A 20326-nucleotide genomic window follows, 5' to 3' on the forward strand; every position below is an offset into this window, starting at 1 on the left:
GTGGGCGCAGAGCTGGGCCTGGAGGCCGGAGCCAGGCCCTGCCTCGGGGAAAGGGCCGAAGCCGCCGTGCGGAGGGCTCTGGGTGTCCCGCAGGCGGGGGGCACCCAGCGGGGGAGCGGGAAGCCGCCCCTGCGCACCCCGCCTTCCCACCGCGGGGCTGCTGTTCCACCAGCCGACTCGCTGCAGTTCAGGGCCTGGGCTTCAGGCTAGGCCGTGGGCGCCTCTCCCCGGGAGGCTGCCCGGGCTGTGTCTTGTCTTGTATTAGCCCGTTTTATCTGCTCAGTTCAAGTAAAGGTTGGGGCTCAGGAGGAGAGGTGTAATCCAGCAAGTTCTCCGTGCCAGGGCCTCCCCGTGGCTGAGCCGCGACCTGCCTGGAGGTAAATTAGTTAATTCCTAGCCTGTAGGAAATGCTTAACGGTGGAAAACAAAGCCTAAAGTGTGAAGTTAAGACACGCATAAAAAGCCCGGCCAAACAAGTCCATTGAAAGACCTTCCTGTGAAGGAAACGCACTTCTGATTCAAATGGGGAAACGGGGGTAAAGGATGGAGTAACCTGGGTTTTAACGCTGGGTAGCAGCTCTAAAGGCCTCCAGTGGGTTGAACTCAGTCTCGCTTAAATCACTGACTCCAGTCAATTCTTATTTTAGTGCAATTTAACTACATCATTAGTTACCCCCTTAAGGGGAAAAAAAGAAAAAAGAAGTGCAAAGAAGTCCCAATAAGCTGTCTTTCCTTTTTTACTGTGACCACTATCAGAACAAGCCACTGTCCTGGGCCAACCTGCACTTCTTAAACAGTGTTTTAAAATATATTGAAACAGACGCATTTCTATATGTTCTCATAACACACATCAAGGATACAAGCAGTCAAAAGTGAACTGACCTCCCCAGGAGCAGAACCAGAGCCCCGCGTGCAGTCCCACCGTCACGGGGCGCCTTGCAAGCCAGGACCGTTCTTGCCCTGCCCTCTAAAACTGGTAAGATGGGGCCGCCACCCTAAAAACCAGACTGATTTCCCAAAGCCCTGGGCACTAACGGATAAAAGCGCCAAAAAACTCTGCTCACGCTTCTGCTGACTGCTGTGGCAGCGTCTTGCTTCCCGTGGTTCCCAGACCGCTTAGGACTTAATAAATTAAACCCAGCATACCGATATCCACCTGGAAAATGATACACGCAGGATGGATGAGAGCGTAATTCAGTATCGTCGCAGGAGGAAGGGCGGTTTAACAAACCACCTAACGATTCGCACACCAGACGCCTTTCCCAAGGCTGGAGGTACAGCAAGCCCGCCGACAACGCCTGCCTCACCCGGGGAGTTTCTCCAGAAGACAGTCCCAACTCCTGCCGCAATCACGTTCATACCCTCATTCCAGCTCATTTAAATCCACGCTGTGCGTTATACTCTTCTGGAAAAAGACATACGTCTTTTGGATTAAGCGTTACTCGGGAATATTCAGATTCACCTTTTACCTTAACCCAAAGGAACTCCTGCGTAGCTCATCAGCGCAGTAAAATCTGCTTGGCTGAAGAGCAGATGAGCGATGTTCTCTGGGATACGGTCGTAAAGTTCATAGTTTTGTTTGGGATTTGCTCTGCACTGGGCGCAGACGCACAACGAAACAACATGTTCCAACAAATAAATATTCTGTATTATTTACTCATAACAATTGGGCACAGAGTTTTTATTTCTTTATGTGAATAAAATTTAGTACATTGAATAGCTTTTTGAAGGCCTGTCTCCAACGGAACAAGAAATCTGGCTGACCTGTGCTGCTTCAAGATCAAACATTCGCTCGTTTGGTATGTAAAGTATGCACCAGACAAAGGGTCCATGCAAAGCGCTGCAGGATCCAGAGGGATTATGGTAATGTATAATACGGTGTTATACTTTTAATGTCATTTTCCTACAAAAAAATTCACCTGAAGAGGACGAGAGGACTTCCCAAATTCAAAAGTTAAACAACCAAGAAAAAAGTTATAATGATTCATGTAAATTTTACAGACTCTTAAGTCATGTCTTGCACGCAGAGCCAGATTCCTTTCCAGCCACAGAAGGTAAATAAGCTTTGCAGTTATCAGCAATTACCTCTGAAGTGATGAATTTTCACAGATGGTATTTTTACGAGACTATACAACTCAGGTTAGCATATATCAGTGCGATAGTTATATTAGTTTTCTCTTTTAATGAAATAAAACTGTTGAATAAACAATTATGTTCCAGTGCTTATAAATATTAATATAAATCTTGGTCAGCTTTCAAAAGAAAGCTATTTTTCAAAAGACTTATTTGTCCCATAATATATTTAACGAGCTGTTGTATTGTCACTCAAAAGTGCATCAATTATACCTTGATAGAGGTAATTATACACAAAACAAACTATACACCCGTATGATTATCAAGAAGCTTGATAATATTCCCTAGCAGTAATCTTTGCATCACATGTTCCTGTACCTCCTGTGCGGTGCTAAGTAAATCCAACGTGAGAAACTCCGTCGCTGGAGCCACCAGCCGAGCTCTCCCCACGGGCTGCCTCCCCCTCGCCCCGGACCAGGCTGAGCCCTCCAGGCTCTCTCCAGAGCTCTCTGCTTCTGCCTGTAAAATCCAGACGCAGCAGCAAAGGAAAGCAAGGAGCGACAGCCTGAGCATAAGGCTATTGCTGGGTGAGCAGAGGTCTCACTCTGGAAATGCGTTAAAATTACAGGTTTTGACCCCCCCCGTGTGTTGCCAGCTGAGCTGTTCTAACTCCTGCCTTTCATCCGACAATGCTCATGTCTCTACGCTGTACAGACTCCCCCTTCTTGCTCAGCTGATGTTTTATTCTCCCCAGACACCCCCATCCTATTCACTCGTGAAAAGAAAAACGTTCTTCTGCGCCAGCAGGACCAGAAATTAGAGAGCTTCAGAGGTGATGGCTCTACCATCAGTCACACCCTCAGACCAAGGGTCCGTCTAGCCCAGTGTCCTGCCTCCAGAAACACCCGGGAGAGGATGCCTCGAGGTGGCAGTCATGAATTTCTCAGCCATCGCCCTCAACAAGGCGTCAAATGCCTTTTCTGAATAGCACAGCTTCACGCACGGGTTAAACACTCGGCACAAAACAGTGCTTGTAAAGAAGTCCATGTCGTCACCTCGCGGGTGCAGGTATTTCTTCCTCTGTTTACGTTTGATGCCACAAATGAGGTTGGAGAAGGCGCCCAGCTGCGAGTGCGGGACGGAGGTGTCTGGTGCAAGGAGGGAGGGACGGTGCCCCCCGTGCTCTGCGCTTGGGGCTGTGTCAGCCGCCAGGCAGTCGCATGGTCCCCGCCGGCGGGAGCTCGGGTCTCCCATGGGAATTAATTTTCCAGGACTTACCTACGCACCGGAATTGGACCCAAAAAAAGGATATTCTGGAGGAACGTCCCATGGAGTGTTCTTCTAGAATAACTCTTTCCGGGTTATGATTAAAAAATAGCTGAATTTAAACTGTAGGCAAACTCTAGTCTCTCTCAATCCCACATCTGTCAGGCACTTGGGTTTAGAGTAAGGCTGTGTAACACGGATATTTGAGGTTTTAATCTCCAAAATAATGCCTCTTTCAAGGTGAAAACCTTAGTTAGGGAGCCCCTGGGAGAGCCCTTGCTCGTGCCTTTGCCAAGGAGTCTTGGCTATCGGTCTAAACTGATGACAAGGACATCTGTGTCACCAGATGACCAGCGTTATCCACGTTCACTTGCCTCCCTGATTCCCCCATAAGGCAGACCTGATGAATGCCTATTGCTTTGGAAAGTATTAGCACTTATCTCCCTTTTACAGAAAAAGTTAAGATTATTTTAAATATTTCTTGTGGTGAAATAACAACTTGATTAAAAACATTTCATAATCTGTTCGCAGCTTTAAAGCTATATGTACAAAAACCAGTGCAATATGTTTCGCTCTTGAGAAAATTTTAAATAAACATTTTCTCAGAGAGCGTAGGCGAATATCCTCCTCATCCATACCATACACGTATTGTTTAGGGTCTGTCCCGTGGAGCAGCATAAATACTATCTTGACCCAAAGGCTAACGCCCGTGTGGTTTTTCTCTCTGCAGAGGCTCTGGCATGAAGCGCAGGGACATCGAGCAGAGCCCGATGACAGCCAGGCTCACGGCCATGCAGATGCCCATCGACCCGAGAGTCTGCAGGGAGGAGGGGAGCAGCGAGGTGGGCAGGAGCCGGTCGTGGCGCTCGGCCATGTCCATCATGATGGCCTCCATCTGGAAGTGCGTGCTGATGATCCCACACACATGGAAAACTTGGTGGCTGTGCCCTGCAACAAAGCCAAAAGCACTCACCCAGAAACAACTTGGGCTTCATTAAAACACCGCCGTGAGGGCTCAGCAGGCCTTCTGCATAGCATCCATTGCCTCTGGGCATCACATTTTAAAATATTTATTCTACTAATTTCTGTGGCTTTTATCGTTGCGCCACCAGAGCACAGAGATCTTCCTTTCCAAAACGCAGCTGGCTGTAATGGAAGCGAGGGATGCGCAGCTCGCTGCTGCGATCCTTAGCACACACGACGTGCTAAGGAGCACCGTGCCTGTGCACGGCGTGGCGGGGGGAACAGGGAAAACCCCGATGTGGCCAGGACTGCTATCCAGTCTCCTTGGTGGCTGCTCCTGCAGTGCCCTGAGCTGGCACTGCGGAGCACCGCTGTGCCACAGGTGAGGTTTTTTGCATGAGAAATGAGTGCTTTGCAGTCATGGAACCCTCTGTGAAACATTTTGGAAACAGCATGCTTCTGGAGCTGTTCCCACTTTACCTAGGCAGGACTGCTGTATCTTGTATGTAAAACCACATTTCAAATTTCCAGCAGGGAATATATTATAACCTCTGGGAGCCACTCATGCATTAATGTGCTTTCTCCCTGAAAATAATGAGAAAACAATGCCAGCTCACCCTTTCGGCACTTACCAATGTAGTCAAAGTGTCCTGGCGCAAGTCTCTCTGGCAGATGGCTAGCGAAGATGAAGCAAGTGAGGAAGGCAAAGACGGTGTGCTTGTAGTGGACCAGGATCGCAGCCTCCGTGCAGCCCTCCGCCGCGCACTGGTAGAACTGCAGCAGCAAAGACGTGTCCACGCAGGGGTACCGTGCAAGGCAAGAGGGGAACAACACATTTCTAAAGGAGGCAGCGCCATTCCCCGAGCCCCCATCGTCTCTGGCTGCCCATCACGCAACACCAGGGCACGTGGTGCAGGACCCAGGGCTCAATACAAGACCCGTCGCCTCCATTCGATGCAAAGCCCAGCCCCGCACCTCCTGTCCTTAGACCTCCCTGCAGCAAAATTCCCACCCTGCTCCAGTTTTGGAACTGGAAAACTTGCAGCTTTCAAAGGCAGTAACTTTCCAGCACAGGCAAAGTTTGAGCACGGTGTTTTGAAGTGGAAGGAATCTGCCTATCAATAGATGCAGGAAAAAATAACCAAATCTCTTTTCCTGCCGGAGTTTGTTTTCCTTTAAAAAAAAAAAAAAGGCTGGCATATTTTCCCTAGGATGAAGCAGCTGTATTTCCAACCCTGCAGCAAGCAAATGTCTTGGTGCTGTGAATATGGGCCGTGGGAGACGTACCCTGTAGAAGAGAGGGATGCTGTCGAAGAGGTACGGGTACACAAAGGCCAGCGTGCGGGAAGCCTTGCTGAACCTGGGCTGCTCCACCTCCAGAAACCTAGAGGAAAACAGAGCAGGTATTTCACATGGCACAGCACGGCAGAATAGGCTAACGTAAGCGCTGGATTCTGTTTGTCAGTCGTTTGCTGGGGACCGTGCCCTGCAGTATATAGACTGCACATACATTTCCCCACGGACGGCCGTGAATTCAGCCACAGCAACGTGATTTTTTGTGCACTGAGAGTATTACAGCTGCGACCACCCTCGGCTCATGTGACTGAACCTTCCCTGGCTGAACCCTGAGCTGGGGGAGGAAGGATTTAGGGGCCACCCTCCCCTGTTACATGCTCTGGCCCTCACAGGTGCATCTCTGCAGCTCTGAAAACAACCTTTTTTACACCATCCTGGCGTGGCTGATTTTGCTTCATTCACCATTGCTCATTAACCGTTACCCATCAGCAGCTAGGAACAGAGCTGGTCTTTAAACAGCTGCTGCCCCTGCAGTTGTTTTCGAGTTTTCACTCTCGGTTTTGAATCCAAGCTTTCTGAGCACAGCAATCAAGAAGAATACATCTGCCTTGGTTTGGAAGGCTTTGTAGGTCATGCAGCATTCAGGCTGTGATTGTCACTGTTAATTAAGCTGTATTGCAGCTTATGTCTGAAATGCATGAAATGTTGCAGCATCCTGCCAAGATTTTGCAATTGTCATTTCAGAGAATGCATGGAGACAGTTACTGAAAACACAAAGTAAATTAATTTAACAAGTTACTTTTTCATGACATCACCGTTATAATGGAAGAAGCAGCCTGCTGGTTATACTCATACTATATATGAGGAGGAAAGCCTATGTCTGTATGGGGAGTAATATTCTGCATTTTGTTCCCCAGGAAATCGCGCTGCTGAAATGTAGGACATACTTCATAGCTGAAATCATGAAAGAATTGACCACCCAGGTCCCAAAAAAACCATTATAAAACCTGGAGCTGGGTCACAAGCCACGTGCCGAGCCCCCAGCCTGCTCTTGCCGCAAGGGGAACACAACTCAAACGAAACCTGGAGACGGAAAGCCCAGGGGAGCCGCACCACGCGCTGGCACGGCCGCCGGCCAGCCTACTCCATGGAGCATCTCCACCTGCCCACGGCGAGACGGCACGCCCGAGGCACCCCATGTCTCCTCCCGCCCCTCCGGCCGTGGGGGCAGTTGGGGGGCAGCAGGGCAGGTGTCAGGATGCTCCCTACAATGGGGAAGGCTCCAGCAGCCAGCCCATCACCCTGCCCTCCCGCTGGAGCCACAGGAGCTCCAGACCGGGAACGGAAAACCTCTCTCTCCGATGCCTCCCTGCTGGGGAAGACAGGCTTTTACAGGGTTTTAGCCCAATGTGGAAACAGGGAGATTTACTTGAGCAGAACTACAACAGACCTGCCTGCAAAGCAGAAGGGCTCTATCAGTATGACCCAAATTATGGGTTGAAACCCCAACAATTCGACTTATGCTCAAGAGCCACTAACTGCATAAGGGCTTTCGTCTCGCTCCTCCTCGGTTTGGCCTTCTACCATGGCTTGTGGCTTGCTCAGAAGACATCACGACGATGCTGAAAATGCTTCCTGCTCTGTTTTCTCCGGTGTTTCTGCATGATTCCTGCTGTGTCTTCCTACCGTGGTTTCACCTGCCCGGTGCTGTACTCCCATCCTGCTCACCCACTGCTGCACGGTGCTGCGCTCACCCTTGCCACACATCTTCCCACTCCTTCGGCCACGTACTGATCCAACCTGTGCTCCTCTGTTGCCAAAATAGAGCCACCATACCACAGCCTGGGCGCACGGCCAAGTGCACGGTAACCCCTGGGACAGTGCCCTATTCACAGAGGATGGCATGAGATGTAGCAGAGTTCAAGCGTACTCTGTTCTCCTCGTGAAAAGCCCATACAGGTTTTTCTGCTTTCATGGGGATGTCCGCAAGGAGATGCCAAATCCTCCAGCATGAAAGAAACCTTTTATGCAGCTGCTCATCCTGCACTGGGGGGTGACGCAGTCGGACGCCCTCTATTTCAATGTGGCAGGAGTATCTAGCGTCACGTAAAGGATAAACACACTTATTTCAGTCCATCTGCACGTTTCCCTGTTTGGAAATTCAGTGTTCCTAGGGCACAGGATGCAAAAACCAACCAAGCAAAAATTCTTACTGTTGACTCATCAACCAGCCATCTAGGATTGGAAAATTTTCCTGGTAAGTTGATGAAATTTGGTGCAGCAGGAAAATTTCCATCAACCTTCACGGGGTGCGTGCCAAAGGCTGAGCGTACTCTGCCGCTGCGTTCGGCCACGGTGCAGAAACTCAGCCGGGGTCAGGAGCCCTTCCCACGTCTGAACCTCTCCAAAACGGCCAGGCGTGCTGCTCGCCTCTCTCTCCTCGAGTGACCCCACTCCCTGGCAGTGCCACGTGTGCCCGGAGCCGCCGGCAGCCACGGACCCTCCCAGCAGCCATGGACCCTTCTGGCTCCTCGAGACAGCCCTGCCCAGGGTGCGGTTGGCGGAGCAGCCCAGACAGCATTGCTGTGCTGCTGCTGAGCCCTCTGCGAGCCGGGCAGGAGCTGGAGTGCCCAGGGAGGTCCCCTCTGAGCGCGCCTGGCTCGGTAGCATCAGCGCCCATTGCACAATTCGGTTTCGGGTCTGCTCCCGTCCACCCACCCTCCACCTCAGAGGGACGTTTTGGCTGGTGTGACTCAGCCGAGGGTGACGCTGAAGCGAATGCAATCGGTGAGCAGCGCCCCGTGGTAGGAAACGGGGTGGCTCAGGCGCCAGCGGCCTCGTGGGGGTCTCGGGGGCAGCCAGCCCCACCGCCCCCCCAAACCCGCCCCGCCGGCCGTGGCTCAGGCACCCCGGGGTGCAAGCCCGGCACAAGCCACTCATGCAAACTAGGAAAGTACCGTGGCAGAGGCAGGCGCAAAAGCATGCACCCTTGTCCTCTGCAGCCCCACCAGCCTCAACCTGCGAGAGGAGAGAAAGGAGAGAGGCGGGCGGCCGGGGGCACGGCTGGGGGTCACACACGCAGCTGAGATGCTCACACGCGTGGGGCGTGCAGAGGGGCATGGGGTGAGAGCGGCCGCCGCGGGGATGCTGGCAGCCCCGTGGCTAACGCGGTCCCCAGACGTGACCTGGAGTGCGCGGGGTGCAGTGCTGAATTACGGGGGCTCCGCTGTCACCACCATGGGGGTAAACCAGCAGCATTGCTGGCCCACACAGGTATGGTATATTCAGTATTCCTGCTCACCCAGGGATCTTTTGTTGTTTTTTTTTTTATTTTTAAGCTGACATTTGATGGATTTACTACTTCTCTAATGGAAATTACTGAGACAATAGGAATTGCTATTCTATCACATAGCAATAGTTGCATGTTTTTCACATAACTATACTTACAGTTTTGTAGTAGAGAGATGCTGACAATTAAATTTGCAGATCAAGAATTTTTTTAAACAATCCAAATTAATGGTTTTTTTTTATTTTTAAGCTGACATTTGATGGATTTACTACTTCTCTAATGGAAATTACTGAGACAATAGGAATTGCTATTCTATCACATAGCAATAGTTGCATGTTTTTCACATAACTATACTTACAGTTTTGTAGTAGAGAGATGCTGACAATTAAATTTGCAGATCAAGAATTTTTTTAAACAATCCAAATTAATCTGGAGCTCAAGTTGCTGATATTTCCTAAGTGTTATCTTCAAGTGGTAAGTACTAGGATTAGCACACGGTCAGTGAGCTTCGTTTGCTAAGCCCATCTAACAAGACAATAAAGAGACGCACAAGACAAAAATAAGAGGGGGAAAAGAGACAAAAAGAAAGAGAAAGAAATGAGGAATATAAGGAAAAAATACCAAGCCCCAACTGGCATCAGCCACTGAGTGATCCAAGAGAGATCCTTGAGTTTGCAGTACTGCTCAGTAATACCAAGGATAGGTCCAAATCTTCCACCCCAGGGAGTTACTCCAGTGAGTAACCCACAGGCCAAAAGGCGAGTAAATACTCCCGTACTCAACAGACACTTAAACAAGCCAAATTTGCAGGATCCGTAAGGAATAGCGAGAGCTTAGCACTCCCTCTCGGGAAGACACGGCAATGCTCAGCTGCATCCCACCCTGCAGCAGACCCTCTCTTGCAGCAGAGCCAGCCGGGCAGCGTGAGTTCTTCCTGCTGTGTTTGCCAGAGCGTGGGAGCATCTTTCTCCCTGCCTAGGCAGCAGCATCGAAACACAGCCCTGTGCTGGGGGCGTCTTGGGGGGGCTGCCCCGGCCACGGCAGCCGGGGAGAAAAGGTCCCCCGGGGTTACGTGATGCTGCGACAGGCGACCACATGTCAAAGACACCCCAAAATACAAAGAAAGACACCCCAAAATACAAGGAAGGAATAATGCCAAACAATTCACAGCACTCATGAAAACAGGAATTGTACATTTTGCAAAGCAAACTGCATGTTGTCGCAGTGACAGACACGAGTGCTTTACAAACACAGCCTTCAGGGAGGTATCTACCATGAATTAAATAAAAACCAAACCAGCTAGACTTCTAGCACGGCATGAATCGCTGGAAATCAGCCGAGTAGTTTAGACATTTGAGTTATTCCAAACAAATTGTCTAATGCCATTCAGGAACAAAATACCACGCACGCAATGCTGCTCATGCTTTAAAAATGATGCAATCAGCTGCGAGAATGCTGAGGTTCCTCCTCTGCAAATCTGTTGCACACACATATAAACACACACGCGCGCGCACACACAGCACTTAGGCTGATACGTGCCTTTGGCAGGACCATGCTCATGTTTAAACCTAAACACATTAATGTTTAGGTTACAGAAACGCTTAAATGTTGGGTGCACAGGAGCCCCCCCCACACTTTTTGCAGGTTATGTTAGAAAAACAACAGCCCAAACAAGGCGCTGGAGGTGGGTATCTTCCTCCCAGGCATGCGCCATACGAAATTACCTTTTGAACTTCCAAAAATTAAAGCTACTTCAATTGTTTTGCATTTTTGATCATCAAACTCTCCTAGTGCCAACATGCAACATGTTTCCCAAACCAGAAGTCCCCTTCTTCCCCTTCCTGAGCTTAAGGCTCATATTGTTACCATACAGCCTGTAATTGAAAACCTTTATTAATAATACTAATTAACGATTATAATGTAGCAATCACGGCAGATAAAGCAGAAGCTTACCTGGAATAGCAGGACAGACTGGTGCTAACGACAGTGTTAAACACTGCAATGGGGACATAGCAGTGGTGGAAAGTGCTGTTGACCCATTCTGCTGGGAAAATGTACGCCGAGTATGCCAGCGCAGACCCTGGGAATACAGGAGGTGCCCGGTTAGTTCCAGGTCCCTCCGGGACCCTCAGCATCCTCCTGGGCGCAGCTGTGAACCTTCAAATTGGCACTTGGCGTTGGGTGCTCTCAGGAAAGGGAGATATGAATGAAGGTAGAAGAGCAGGTAAGTAGCTAAGGGGAGCATCAGGCAGACGCCCTGATAGCCAGCTCCTGCAAACACCTTTCCACGAGGAGCCGGAGGTGCGTTGTGCCATGAGAAGACCCTGGCTGCTGCTGCCCCTGTGCTTGCCCCCCAGCAAGGTGCCACCGACTTCACTGACAGCATTTGTCTTTAATGTGGGTTTTTTTCCCTTATTCTATTTACTACAAATAGAGTGTAACACAGACAGGCCTCTGTCCCAGGGCTGCCCTGTACGAAACCCAGCTCCAAATTATTATTTGTGGCGGTGTCAGAGATGCTTCATGGTCCCTCTCAAGCGCCAGGCTGCAGGGAGGAGGAGGAGTAGAAACTACACACAAGCAGCCGCCGTTTCTGCTTGTCCCATGGATACGAGCCGTCTGAGCACCCGGGGTTCAGCCCCGTCCCTGACACCTCCCTGTGCTTCAGCTCCTGCTGCCCCGGGGGAGTGCTGGGGACTGGCACCCCACCGAAACCTCTGCAGACTTGCCCGTCCTTACCCAAGCTGTACATGCTGAGAGCCGCATAATCGAAGAAGTAGCAGATGTGCCGGGCGCGGGTGGACATGGTGCTGAAGGTGTGGGCGCAGCTGGAGGCGAGGGGGTAGATGCAGCAGGTCAGCAGGTAGGCGAGGAGGGGCCAGGCGTGGGGGTCCTCCCGGCCCCCCGGCCCCTGCAGCCGCCCGACCAGGGTCCACACGAAGTACCTGTGGGGTGGAGGAAGGTGAGCATTGCACCCTTGGGTGCCCCCCATCCCTGCTCCCCTAGCCTTGCTCCCACCGCGGAGACCCACCACCTCCTCCCATGGATGCTGAGGACCCAGAGCATGGTACCTACCAGGCAGGCACAAAATGTGTCCAGATATTTAGAGTCTCATTCGTCATTTGGAAGACGCTGAGGAGGCAGTCTGCTGCTGAGCTTCTGGGGGGGCGATACCCGAAGAGGATCCCCTGCTCCTGGTACCCCTGCAAGGCAAGGACTGGCACTGGTGGCAGTCGGAGGAGAAGGAAGGACAAATCGGAGGAGAAGGAAGGAAGGTTGCCAAAAGGAGGGTGCCCATGTTTCAGGATCCAGGACCCTGCTGTGAGGACAGAGCTGTGTCCCCCCTCCCCGTGGGAGGTGGTCCCGGGGAGGGGCTGAGCACTGCCCCGGGGGGGATGGCCACCCCAGCACACGGCTCCCACCTGTCACCTCCCAAAACCCCACCGAGCCTCGGACTTAGGGAAGAAAAGCTCCTCTCTGACCTTAGGCACTTGGTTGATGCTGAGCAGCCGGGGTAACTTGAGGCTCAGCATCGCGCAGGTCGGGGCTCCGGCTCTGAGGGATGTTTTCGGCTCGGCTTCCCTGGGGACAAGCCCCGGCGGTGCCTCACACCTCACCTGGCCGCATCTCGCACCCCGCTGGAGAAGCGATGGGACGGGGATGGGGCTGCCCCGTGACGGGTGAAGCAATGCTCCCCGGACTCAGGACGGGTGGCCTGGGGGAGACGAGCATTGGTGGGGATGTGGCACAGTGTCCTCATGCGGGGTCCCAAACCCACATGTGGCAAATGCTTCCTGGGGGGTTCCCGTGGCACGGGGAGGGGAGATGGCATCCATCCCTGCAGGGGATGTTGGGATCCCTCCCTACCACCCATACCCAAAAGGGGCAGGGGGAGAAGGACAGCGTGTCCCTGTGCCCACTGTCCAGAGGGACTGAAACTCACTGTTATCACCCCAACAGAGCCGGGGTGATGCAGGAACGGTGCCCATGTCCCCGGAGCACCTCAAGGTCCCACAGAAAGCCCTGGGCATGGGCTGGGGGGCTGCAGGGTGCAGGCAGGTCCCCTCAGGGAAGTGGGGAGGATGCAGGGTCCCAGGCAGCACCCAGGCTGTTTCCTCTCTGCCCGCTCCCCATTGAACATCCCAGTGCCACAGTGCAGCCCCTCTGGCCCCAGCATCTCCATCTCTTACCCACTGACGGCTTCGGCAGCGCCGCCTCTCCCCCCTCTGCCTCCACCTCCGGTCTGTGAAATAAAGGTGAAAAAAAAATTATCTCCTGCACCCTCCTGCAAGGGGCCGCCTGGCCCGGGGGAAGCTGGGCAAGAAGGGAGCCCGAGGCTCGGCGCGCCAGCTCAGCTTGGTCGCACAGGCATATCGCATGTAAACCAATGCACTGGTCCCCCCAGGTTTCTGAGATGCCTGCAACCCTCCAACCCACGGAGCCATGAGAAAGAGCCTCCGCAGCCTCCCGAGAGCTGCTCCTGGGATGGCGTTTCGGCTGCCTCAGCCATTCCGTAACTTCATACCAGGACACACCGAGCTTCAGCCATCAGCACGCATTGCCGGTGCTGCACGGAGACTTGCCAGTCCCAAATAAACCCCTTTGCTGCTCTTTCCTGACCCCTGGCATTACCCCTGCTCTTCCTCACCGCCCATACTCTAACTCTCCGCGCGGCCAAGCAGCGCCGGTGCAAACCTACACGGGCAAAATGCCATGGGCTACCATGCACGGGGAGTGCCGGAGAGAGGGAGGTGGCTGGGAGGCAGTTAACAGGAGGAAAAAAATTAACGAGGCAAGAGAGCAATAAACCCAACATAAAATAAAATTGGAAATGCCTTTAGTTAAAGATTAGACTTAAATCAGGAGCTTTTTTTTGGCTGCTGTGCTACAGGTGTGCTGCATCAAAGCTATGCGGAGCCTGCAGCCCCCCGCGATCCCCTCGGTACTCCTGCACTTCTCCATGGTGAAAAGGGGACCTTATCCCTGCGGTGGCCTCCAGAGCCTCAGGACCCGGCTGGAGGGCAGGGAGTGAGGGCAGGGAGTGAGGGCTGCGTTGGTTATTTGCATGCTTCAGAAATAAAGAGCAGCCTGGCACAGAGCTCTGCCTTTTCCTATCCCCGCCGCGCGTCTGATATAAACACAAATGAGGGCGATGGTGGGACGGAACAAAAATAATGTCCCTTATCTCGGTGAAGCTGAGGAAGCCGCACAAGCTCTTCACAAAGGCACGCCGCGGGGTGCGGGAGCCCTGATTTGCAAAGAGCCCTTGGACGGAAGCCCCGAGCTGGGTGCGGGCTGGTGCAACCCAGGCAAACCTGGCTAAAGCAGGGAGCTGGTCCCCTGCGCGCACCCCGCGCTGGGCTGCCTCAAGAACGTGGGAAGCACCGGACCGGAACCGTGGCTAAAGCAGGGAGCTGGTCCCCTGCGCGCACCCCGCGCTGGGCTGCCTCTGTGGAAGAACGTGGGAAGCACTGGGCCCGGGCTTAGTGAAGAACTTGTATTTTTAAGAGCAAAATGAGTCACCGGAGCTGCGGGGCGCAGCAGCAGCCGGGCACACCCTGCAGTCCCATGTTTTTCTCCTCCTTCGGCTGACTTTTTCCACGCGGGGAGCAGTGCTCCCATGGCAGCGGCGTGGGGCGAGGGATGGGCGCCCATCGCAGCCGTGACCTCGGCAAACGGCTCCTTTGCGAACAGCAGGTTACAAACTCCGCAGGCTCACCCAGCTGGCTGCAAACACACCTTTTCCTCCTCCTCTTCCTCATGTTCCTCCTCCTCACCCCCGTGTGTGTGGCCACACATGAAGCCCCATGGGGACATCAGGCACCGCAGGCTGCAGGTCCACCGCAGGAGCCTTTGGTTTGTGCCGAGTTCACCCAGGGAAGGTTCCTGCCTGGCACTGGCTTTCACCCTTAAAGGCTGTGGCTTGTCTCTGGCGAGAGGAGCCCTGACATGTCCCCTGTCACCATCCCTCCACCACATGTCCGGACTTGGCTCCAGCAAGCGTGGAGCGTGGCTGCAGCAGCTCTCCCCCGGCACGGCTCTCCCCGCCAGTCCCAGCCGGCAGCCAGTGTCTTTCAATGGAGGGAAAAATATTTTAGCTGTTAATTATTAACTTTTATGACTTTCTTAGGGCGGCACAAGGAGAGAGACAAGTTGAACTGTAAAACTAGTGGCTGGGCTCCTTTGAGTGCTCGGCACCGGAGTCAGCAGCATGGGACATGCCAAGACCTTTTCCAGCAGAACAACAGAGGCTTTGTAGGAGGCTGTTATTGCTGCGGGTGGCTGCTGGTATCTGCTCGGGATCTGAGATGAGCAGGCAGCTCCGAGCATAGACATAAGCTTAAGGCTTTCCGAAATCAGTGCATTTCAGGCACGTGCTTGAGCTCTTTGCCAGACCCAGTGCTTTCATCTGTTCTCCCTGGGGGACGGCTGCGTCTCAGCGCCCCGTCCCGCTCCTAAAACACTGCCGAGTGAAACTTCCATAAATTCTGCAAACGCCCAGCGCAGCCACGAGCTGCTGGTGCCACAGGAGGGCAGGGAAAAGCAACGTACTGCCGGCCCCACCGCACCGTCCCCATCGCACACAGCTCTTTCCCACCTTCATCTTTTCATGGCGCGTGTGAAAAACTCCCAGCCTCCCGGCGCGGACCCGCAGGCGAGCTCATGCCGTGCAAACCCTCGGCATCCCCCGGGCAGCGTGAAAAGCAGCAAGCTGAAATGATTCAGGGGGAAAAAGCAGAGCAGCCGGTACTTACGGCGCTGCTCCTGAGAGTGGGGCTGGGTCGGATGCTGCGTTATCGCCGGCGCTGGCTCCGGGCGACTCTATTACTCATCTGTGTACAAACACAGCCCACATGGCCGAGCCGCGCTGGAAGCCCGGCCGGGGCGTAGGCAGCCAAGCGAGCGGGCTGGGGCAGGTTTGCCAAAGCCGGCAGCCCGGCAGGAAGGGCAGGGAGGATCTGCCGAAAGCCCTGCTTGCTGCCAGCACCCGGCGGGACGGTCCCCACACCCCGGCTGGGCTCGGGGGGGAAGGACGCGGCGGAGGTCAGCCCCGCCGGCTGCTTTCCCAGATTAGGAGCAAATTAATTCTGGCTCGTCTTTTAGTGGAACAGGAAAAAGGCAACAAAATAAAACCGGAAATAACTGTGGCCAAACGCTCTCAGATCGTGCTCTGGATTAGCTTCAGCCTGGCTGCAAGGAAGTGGAATAAGGGCAGGAAAAAATATTAACTCACAGACCTCCCTGTGCATCTTCAGCTCCCAGGCCCCTCTGCTTTAGCACCAGAAAACATCCGAAACTTGCTTAACTGTCTCCAAGGAGACTGTAAAGTTAAAACCCTCCCGGAGATGACGAGGGAGGTGCTCCCAAACTGGAGAGGGTTCTTACATCATTCCCGGCTGGATGGAGGACCACAGCTGGCTGGGCGATGGGGGTCCCCTCGGCCACCGCGGAGCAGGAGCTACCCGCTCTCTCCACGCCTGCGCCGGCTGCAAAACCCAGCGCGTTTCCCCTTCTCCTCCCCGATAAAGCCTCTATTTTTATGGCAGCCGTTGGTAACGTGTTTCACAATACTTGAATAGAGCGGTAGACTGAGGACTGCGAGTTGCTGGAGAGGGATGCACAGGCATTGCTCCTGCATTATTAAGTAGTTGGAAGAACTGGAGCCAGGCGTAATGCACTGCTCACGGGTCGTGGGGAGAAGCAATAAGGGTCATTTGAAATCAGGGCTGGTGAATGTGCAGCACTATCCTGCGTTTTAATCACAAGGGGAAGTCTCTTGACATCAATTTCTGGGTGTAAGCGCATTAACCCTCCCCTGCCAGCACTGCAGCACGGCTTCCCCTTGGACGACGGCTTCCCAGGGCTCTGCGATCTCCTTTCGGGTGCTGTTCCCACCAGGAGGGATGCCCCGGGGCTGAGATCATGCCCATTTCCCGATGTCAGAGCCTTGCTGGCTGACCCACCGGCAAGGGGCAGCTATGGACGGGCACGGGGATTTGCACCGATGGGTCCCGTAACAGGTTCCTTAACAAAGTGACCCCCCAAGCAGAGGGCCAGATCCTGCCAGCAAAACCCAAACCCTGTGGCCATGAGCTCTGCTACCACGAAACTCATCCCTGGCAGCACACAGGAGCTCGGGGGTGATCTCACCTGGGCAGGGATGAGCCGGGGATGCGGGGATGGACACGTGCCAGCGGAAGCCGACGCTCACGCTCCAGCGTGAGCCCACGCAGGGCTGGGTTTATAAACAGCCCTTTTATTTGGATGAAGAAAGTAAAGCTGTCCCCAGGCGGTACAAGGAAGATGGTTTCATCACAGCGCTGTTCGGAGGAGGAGCTGTGTCGTGGATAACCAGGCACCTCGGGGTCACCCGCAGCTCCTGCAGGGTTTTTCCTCCCTTGCTGGCAAATTGGCACAAAATTAGGATTTGCTTTGTGGGCATGGGGGGGGTGAGGCCACGGCTGGGCTGGGCACACGCACGTCTGCATCCAGCTGTGGGGCAGGGGACAGTTCGGCTCCCGGGGGAGATTGTCACTGACTTCATCCCCCCCACAGCCCCCGTCCCTGCAGGGCTACGGGCCAGGAGAGCGGCAATCTGGAGGAAAACGCTGTCTCTCTGCACACCCCAAGCTTTTGGCATTGAGCATGTGTTTTAAACCATCTCCTGCGCTCTTTTTTCCTCCAAACCATTGCCCACAGAGACCAAGATGTAGATTTACTCTACTTACCCCCTTGCCTGCCCAGGTTTACGAGCCGTGGCCGGTCAAATGAGCTGGAAAGGATGAAGACTGCGGCTGTGCTGCAATAAACCCATGAAATGCTTTAAAATGACTCCTGGTTGTTTTTACACGATCATTGGCACAGACCCATCAAATAATCCATCCACATTTATTTGTGCTGGCAGCTCTCAGCAGTGGAGGAGAGATTGATACTTGAGTACTCCGACCCCACTTTGGGCACGATCCCCAGCCCAAGGCAGGACTTTCTTCCCAGCACTGTGCCCGTGTACAAGCAGCCTGGGAAACCTCGTGTTTCTGAATCGACATTTTCAGCGCTTGCAAAGGCTGTGCCAGCCCTGCAGTGCCTCCCGTGCAACTGGTGCAACGAGTTTCAAACCAGTGGAAACTTCCCAGCACTGAATGGCTGAACCCCAGCTACAGTTTTTGCAGCAAAATAGGAACCGACTTGAAGCACGACCGTGCGAGCAGAGCATCCCGGGGGTCTGGAAACCAGCAACAAGCACAAATCAGCCGAGAGTTTCTGCTGGCTCTTGTTCCTGGGGTCAAAGCACTGGGAAAAGGCACGTGCAATGCGAAAGCTCCCTGCTGCACAGCCCAGCTGCCTCCCAGGACGCTGTGCTCTGGGTAGAGGCCTTGCCGGCACAGCACAAAGCCAGCAGGAGACGGGGCACTGCCGGAGCACCCACACCTTCGGTGAAGGTCTGTGCAGCCCAAAATCCCGTGGGGGTAGCGTGTGAGTGAGGCATCCGTCCCCGCATCAGTGCAAATGCTCAGGCAGCTCTAACGGGGGAGATGGAGCCGCCGGGCTCAGCATCCCGACCGCTGTCCCCGAGCCTCGCCGCCAGCGTGCATTTGCCAAGGGCTGGCCAGGATCCACCCCATCAAGCTCCGCTCCAGCCCACAGCAAGGTTCACAGCTGCCACCACAGCCCAGCTGTCCGCACTTTTACCGAGGGTGTTAAAGGCCGGAGAGGATGAAAAATGAAAAATAGGTATTTGAGTGTTGGCTGGATCCTGCTGCCCGGCTCTGTTTTTAATGGAGAACTGGGTAAGCTGAGCGTGGTCAGGTGGAGGGAGCACCGCTGATCTGGGGGGGGTCACAGTGGCTCTCGGTGTGTGCTGTGGGCAAGGGGTACCTGCCGGAAAGCCTCAGGCGGGGCGCCCAGTGCAGGTTCTGGGGGGCCCAGCTTGGCCCAGCAGGTAACTGCTGGGAACTGGGGGCTCAGCAGTGCTGGTGGAGACATCCTGCGGCTTGGGGACAGGGACAGCACTGGCTCCACTGCCGCTTTGCCACCAGCCCTGGAGCACCACGCGTCCTGGGGAGTGCTGGGCACAGGCACACACCTGCACATCACCTGTCCCCCAAGCTGTGCACAGACACAGCCCCGTGCAGATGTGCACACCCACCCCAGATGTGCACAGACACCCCTGCAGATGTGCACATCCATCTCCCAGGTGTGCACACCCCCCCTGCTGGCGTGCACCCCCCAGATGTGCCCCTGCACCCGCCGTGACCACCCCCACGCAGCCCCTGCACAGCCTGGGGACGGCCTGGGGACAGCCACCCCCCAAGGGGCAGGGGATTCTGGTGGCCCTTGCGTGTGGGACCGGACCAGAGGCCGTGCTGTGGGTGCCAGCGCTTATCTCACCAGTGGTCACAGCTCACAGGTCCAGGCTGCACGCCCCCCCCGGCACTCACCAGCACAGCGCACTCTGGTTTTAATCACTCTCTGGTTTTTATTTGACTTATAACTGGGCAGCAGGAGTGTAAAGGTGACTTTTCCCAGCTGGCCATACCCCAGAACACGGGGTGTGTGTGTGCTGAACTGTGAACAAACATCCGCCCTCAAAAAAATGACTCAGTGGGAGCTGCGGGGTCCAACGTCGCACCCAGAGCTGCCTGCAAAGCCCTGCCAGCCTGGGGGAGAGCCACAGCAGGCTGCCCAGCCACCAGGCACCCACATAGCTCCAGCCATGGAAGCTGCAGGCTGAGCCCAGGTTTTAGGCTGAGCCCAGCTTTCCGGCTGAGCCCAGCTTTCCAGCCAGCTCGCAGGACCCGCGGCAGCCGGGGCAGGCAGAGTCCAGCCCTTGCAAGGCTGTGCATGGACTGCACTCCCACCGCCCAGCTCTGCCCGGGTCTGACGCACATGGGGTCGATGGCAACGTGCTCCAAGGAAGTGTTTCTTCTGCTTTTTTTATTCTTTAAATTAACTGGAGAGTCTGGGCGTGGACTTTCCCATCATTTCTGTTGAGCGGCAAAGACCAAGCGTGGGAAGGGTTCCCCCCACCCCAGAAACATCCAAGCACGTGAAAGCCATTGCACAGGAAGACCGAGGAGCATCCCTGGCCCCGCAGCTGTCAGGAGCTGAAGGTCAGGCTCAGCACATGCTTCCACACAGAGCCAGGAACCAGCACGGGTGGAGGCGACCCTCTGGGATCTCTCACCCTTCCCCTGCCCAAAGCCTGATGTGTGGCCCCATCGGTCCCCCGCAACCCCTGGGCGATGGGGCCAATGGTGCCCAGCACAACAGTGGGTCCACTGGCCGGTGCCGAGCCCCTGTGCCGGCTTCTGGGGGGGTCACCACAGCCAGAGGGAGCCTGGTCAAGGACCTCATCAAGGCAGCCCAGCTCATCCCCTCCCTCCTGGGCATGTTACCCAGAGAGGAGCTGCCGCCGCCTCCTCTCTGTGGCTCCAGCCG

General features: G+C 54.5%; 2 protein-coding genes across 2 annotated transcripts in view; both read right to left on the reverse strand.

The window, feature by feature from the left end:
* KIF23 (kinesin family member 23) overlaps window positions 1-1359 on the reverse strand; it is a 19632-nt gene extending 18273 nt beyond the window's left edge. The window contains exon 1 of the mRNA XM_009280472.1: window positions 1279-1359. Coding sequence (XP_009278747.1) covers window positions 1279-1359 — 81 coding nt within the window. The remainder of the gene's footprint in view (window positions 1-1278) is intronic.
* Window positions 1360-4024: 2665 nt separating this feature from the next.
* PAQR5 (progestin and adipoQ receptor family member 5) lies at window positions 4025-12435 on the reverse strand. The gene is made up of 7 exons (XM_009280403.2): window positions 12370-12435; window positions 11963-12090; window positions 11627-11832; window positions 10841-10967; window positions 5590-5686; window positions 4935-5076; window positions 4025-4287 (listed from the first exon to the last, which is right to left on the reverse strand). Exons 1-7 carry the CDS (start codon window positions 12418-12420, stop codon window positions 4040-4042), a joined length of 999 nt encoding a protein of 332 aa, XP_009278678.1. The 5' UTR covers window positions 12421-12435; the 3' UTR covers window positions 4025-4039.
* Window positions 12436-20326: the final 7891 nt, after the last annotated feature.

The sequence above is a fragment of the Aptenodytes forsteri genome, unplaced genomic scaffold (genome assembly GCF_000699145.1).
Source record: "Aptenodytes forsteri isolate BGI_AS27 unplaced genomic scaffold, ASM69914v1 Scaffold83, whole genome shotgun sequence".
Taxonomy (NCBI): Eukaryota; Metazoa; Chordata; class Aves; order Sphenisciformes; family Spheniscidae; genus Aptenodytes; species Aptenodytes forsteri.

Bases quoted from the DNA above. Each gene is read 5' to 3' on its own strand.
- PAQR5 (XM_009280403.2), bottom strand. From the start codon at position 12,420: ATGCTGAGCCTCAAGTTACCCCGGCTGCTCAGCATCAACCAAGTGCCT. The intron at 5,077-5,589 runs GTACGTCTCCCA...TTGCTGCTGCAG, and splicing joins GCATCCCTCTCTTCTACAGG to TTCTACCAGTGCGCGGCGGA. The intron at 4,288-4,934 runs GTAAGTGCCGAA...GCTTTGTTGCAG, and splicing joins AGGACACTTTGACTACATTG to GGCACAGCCACCAAGTTTTC.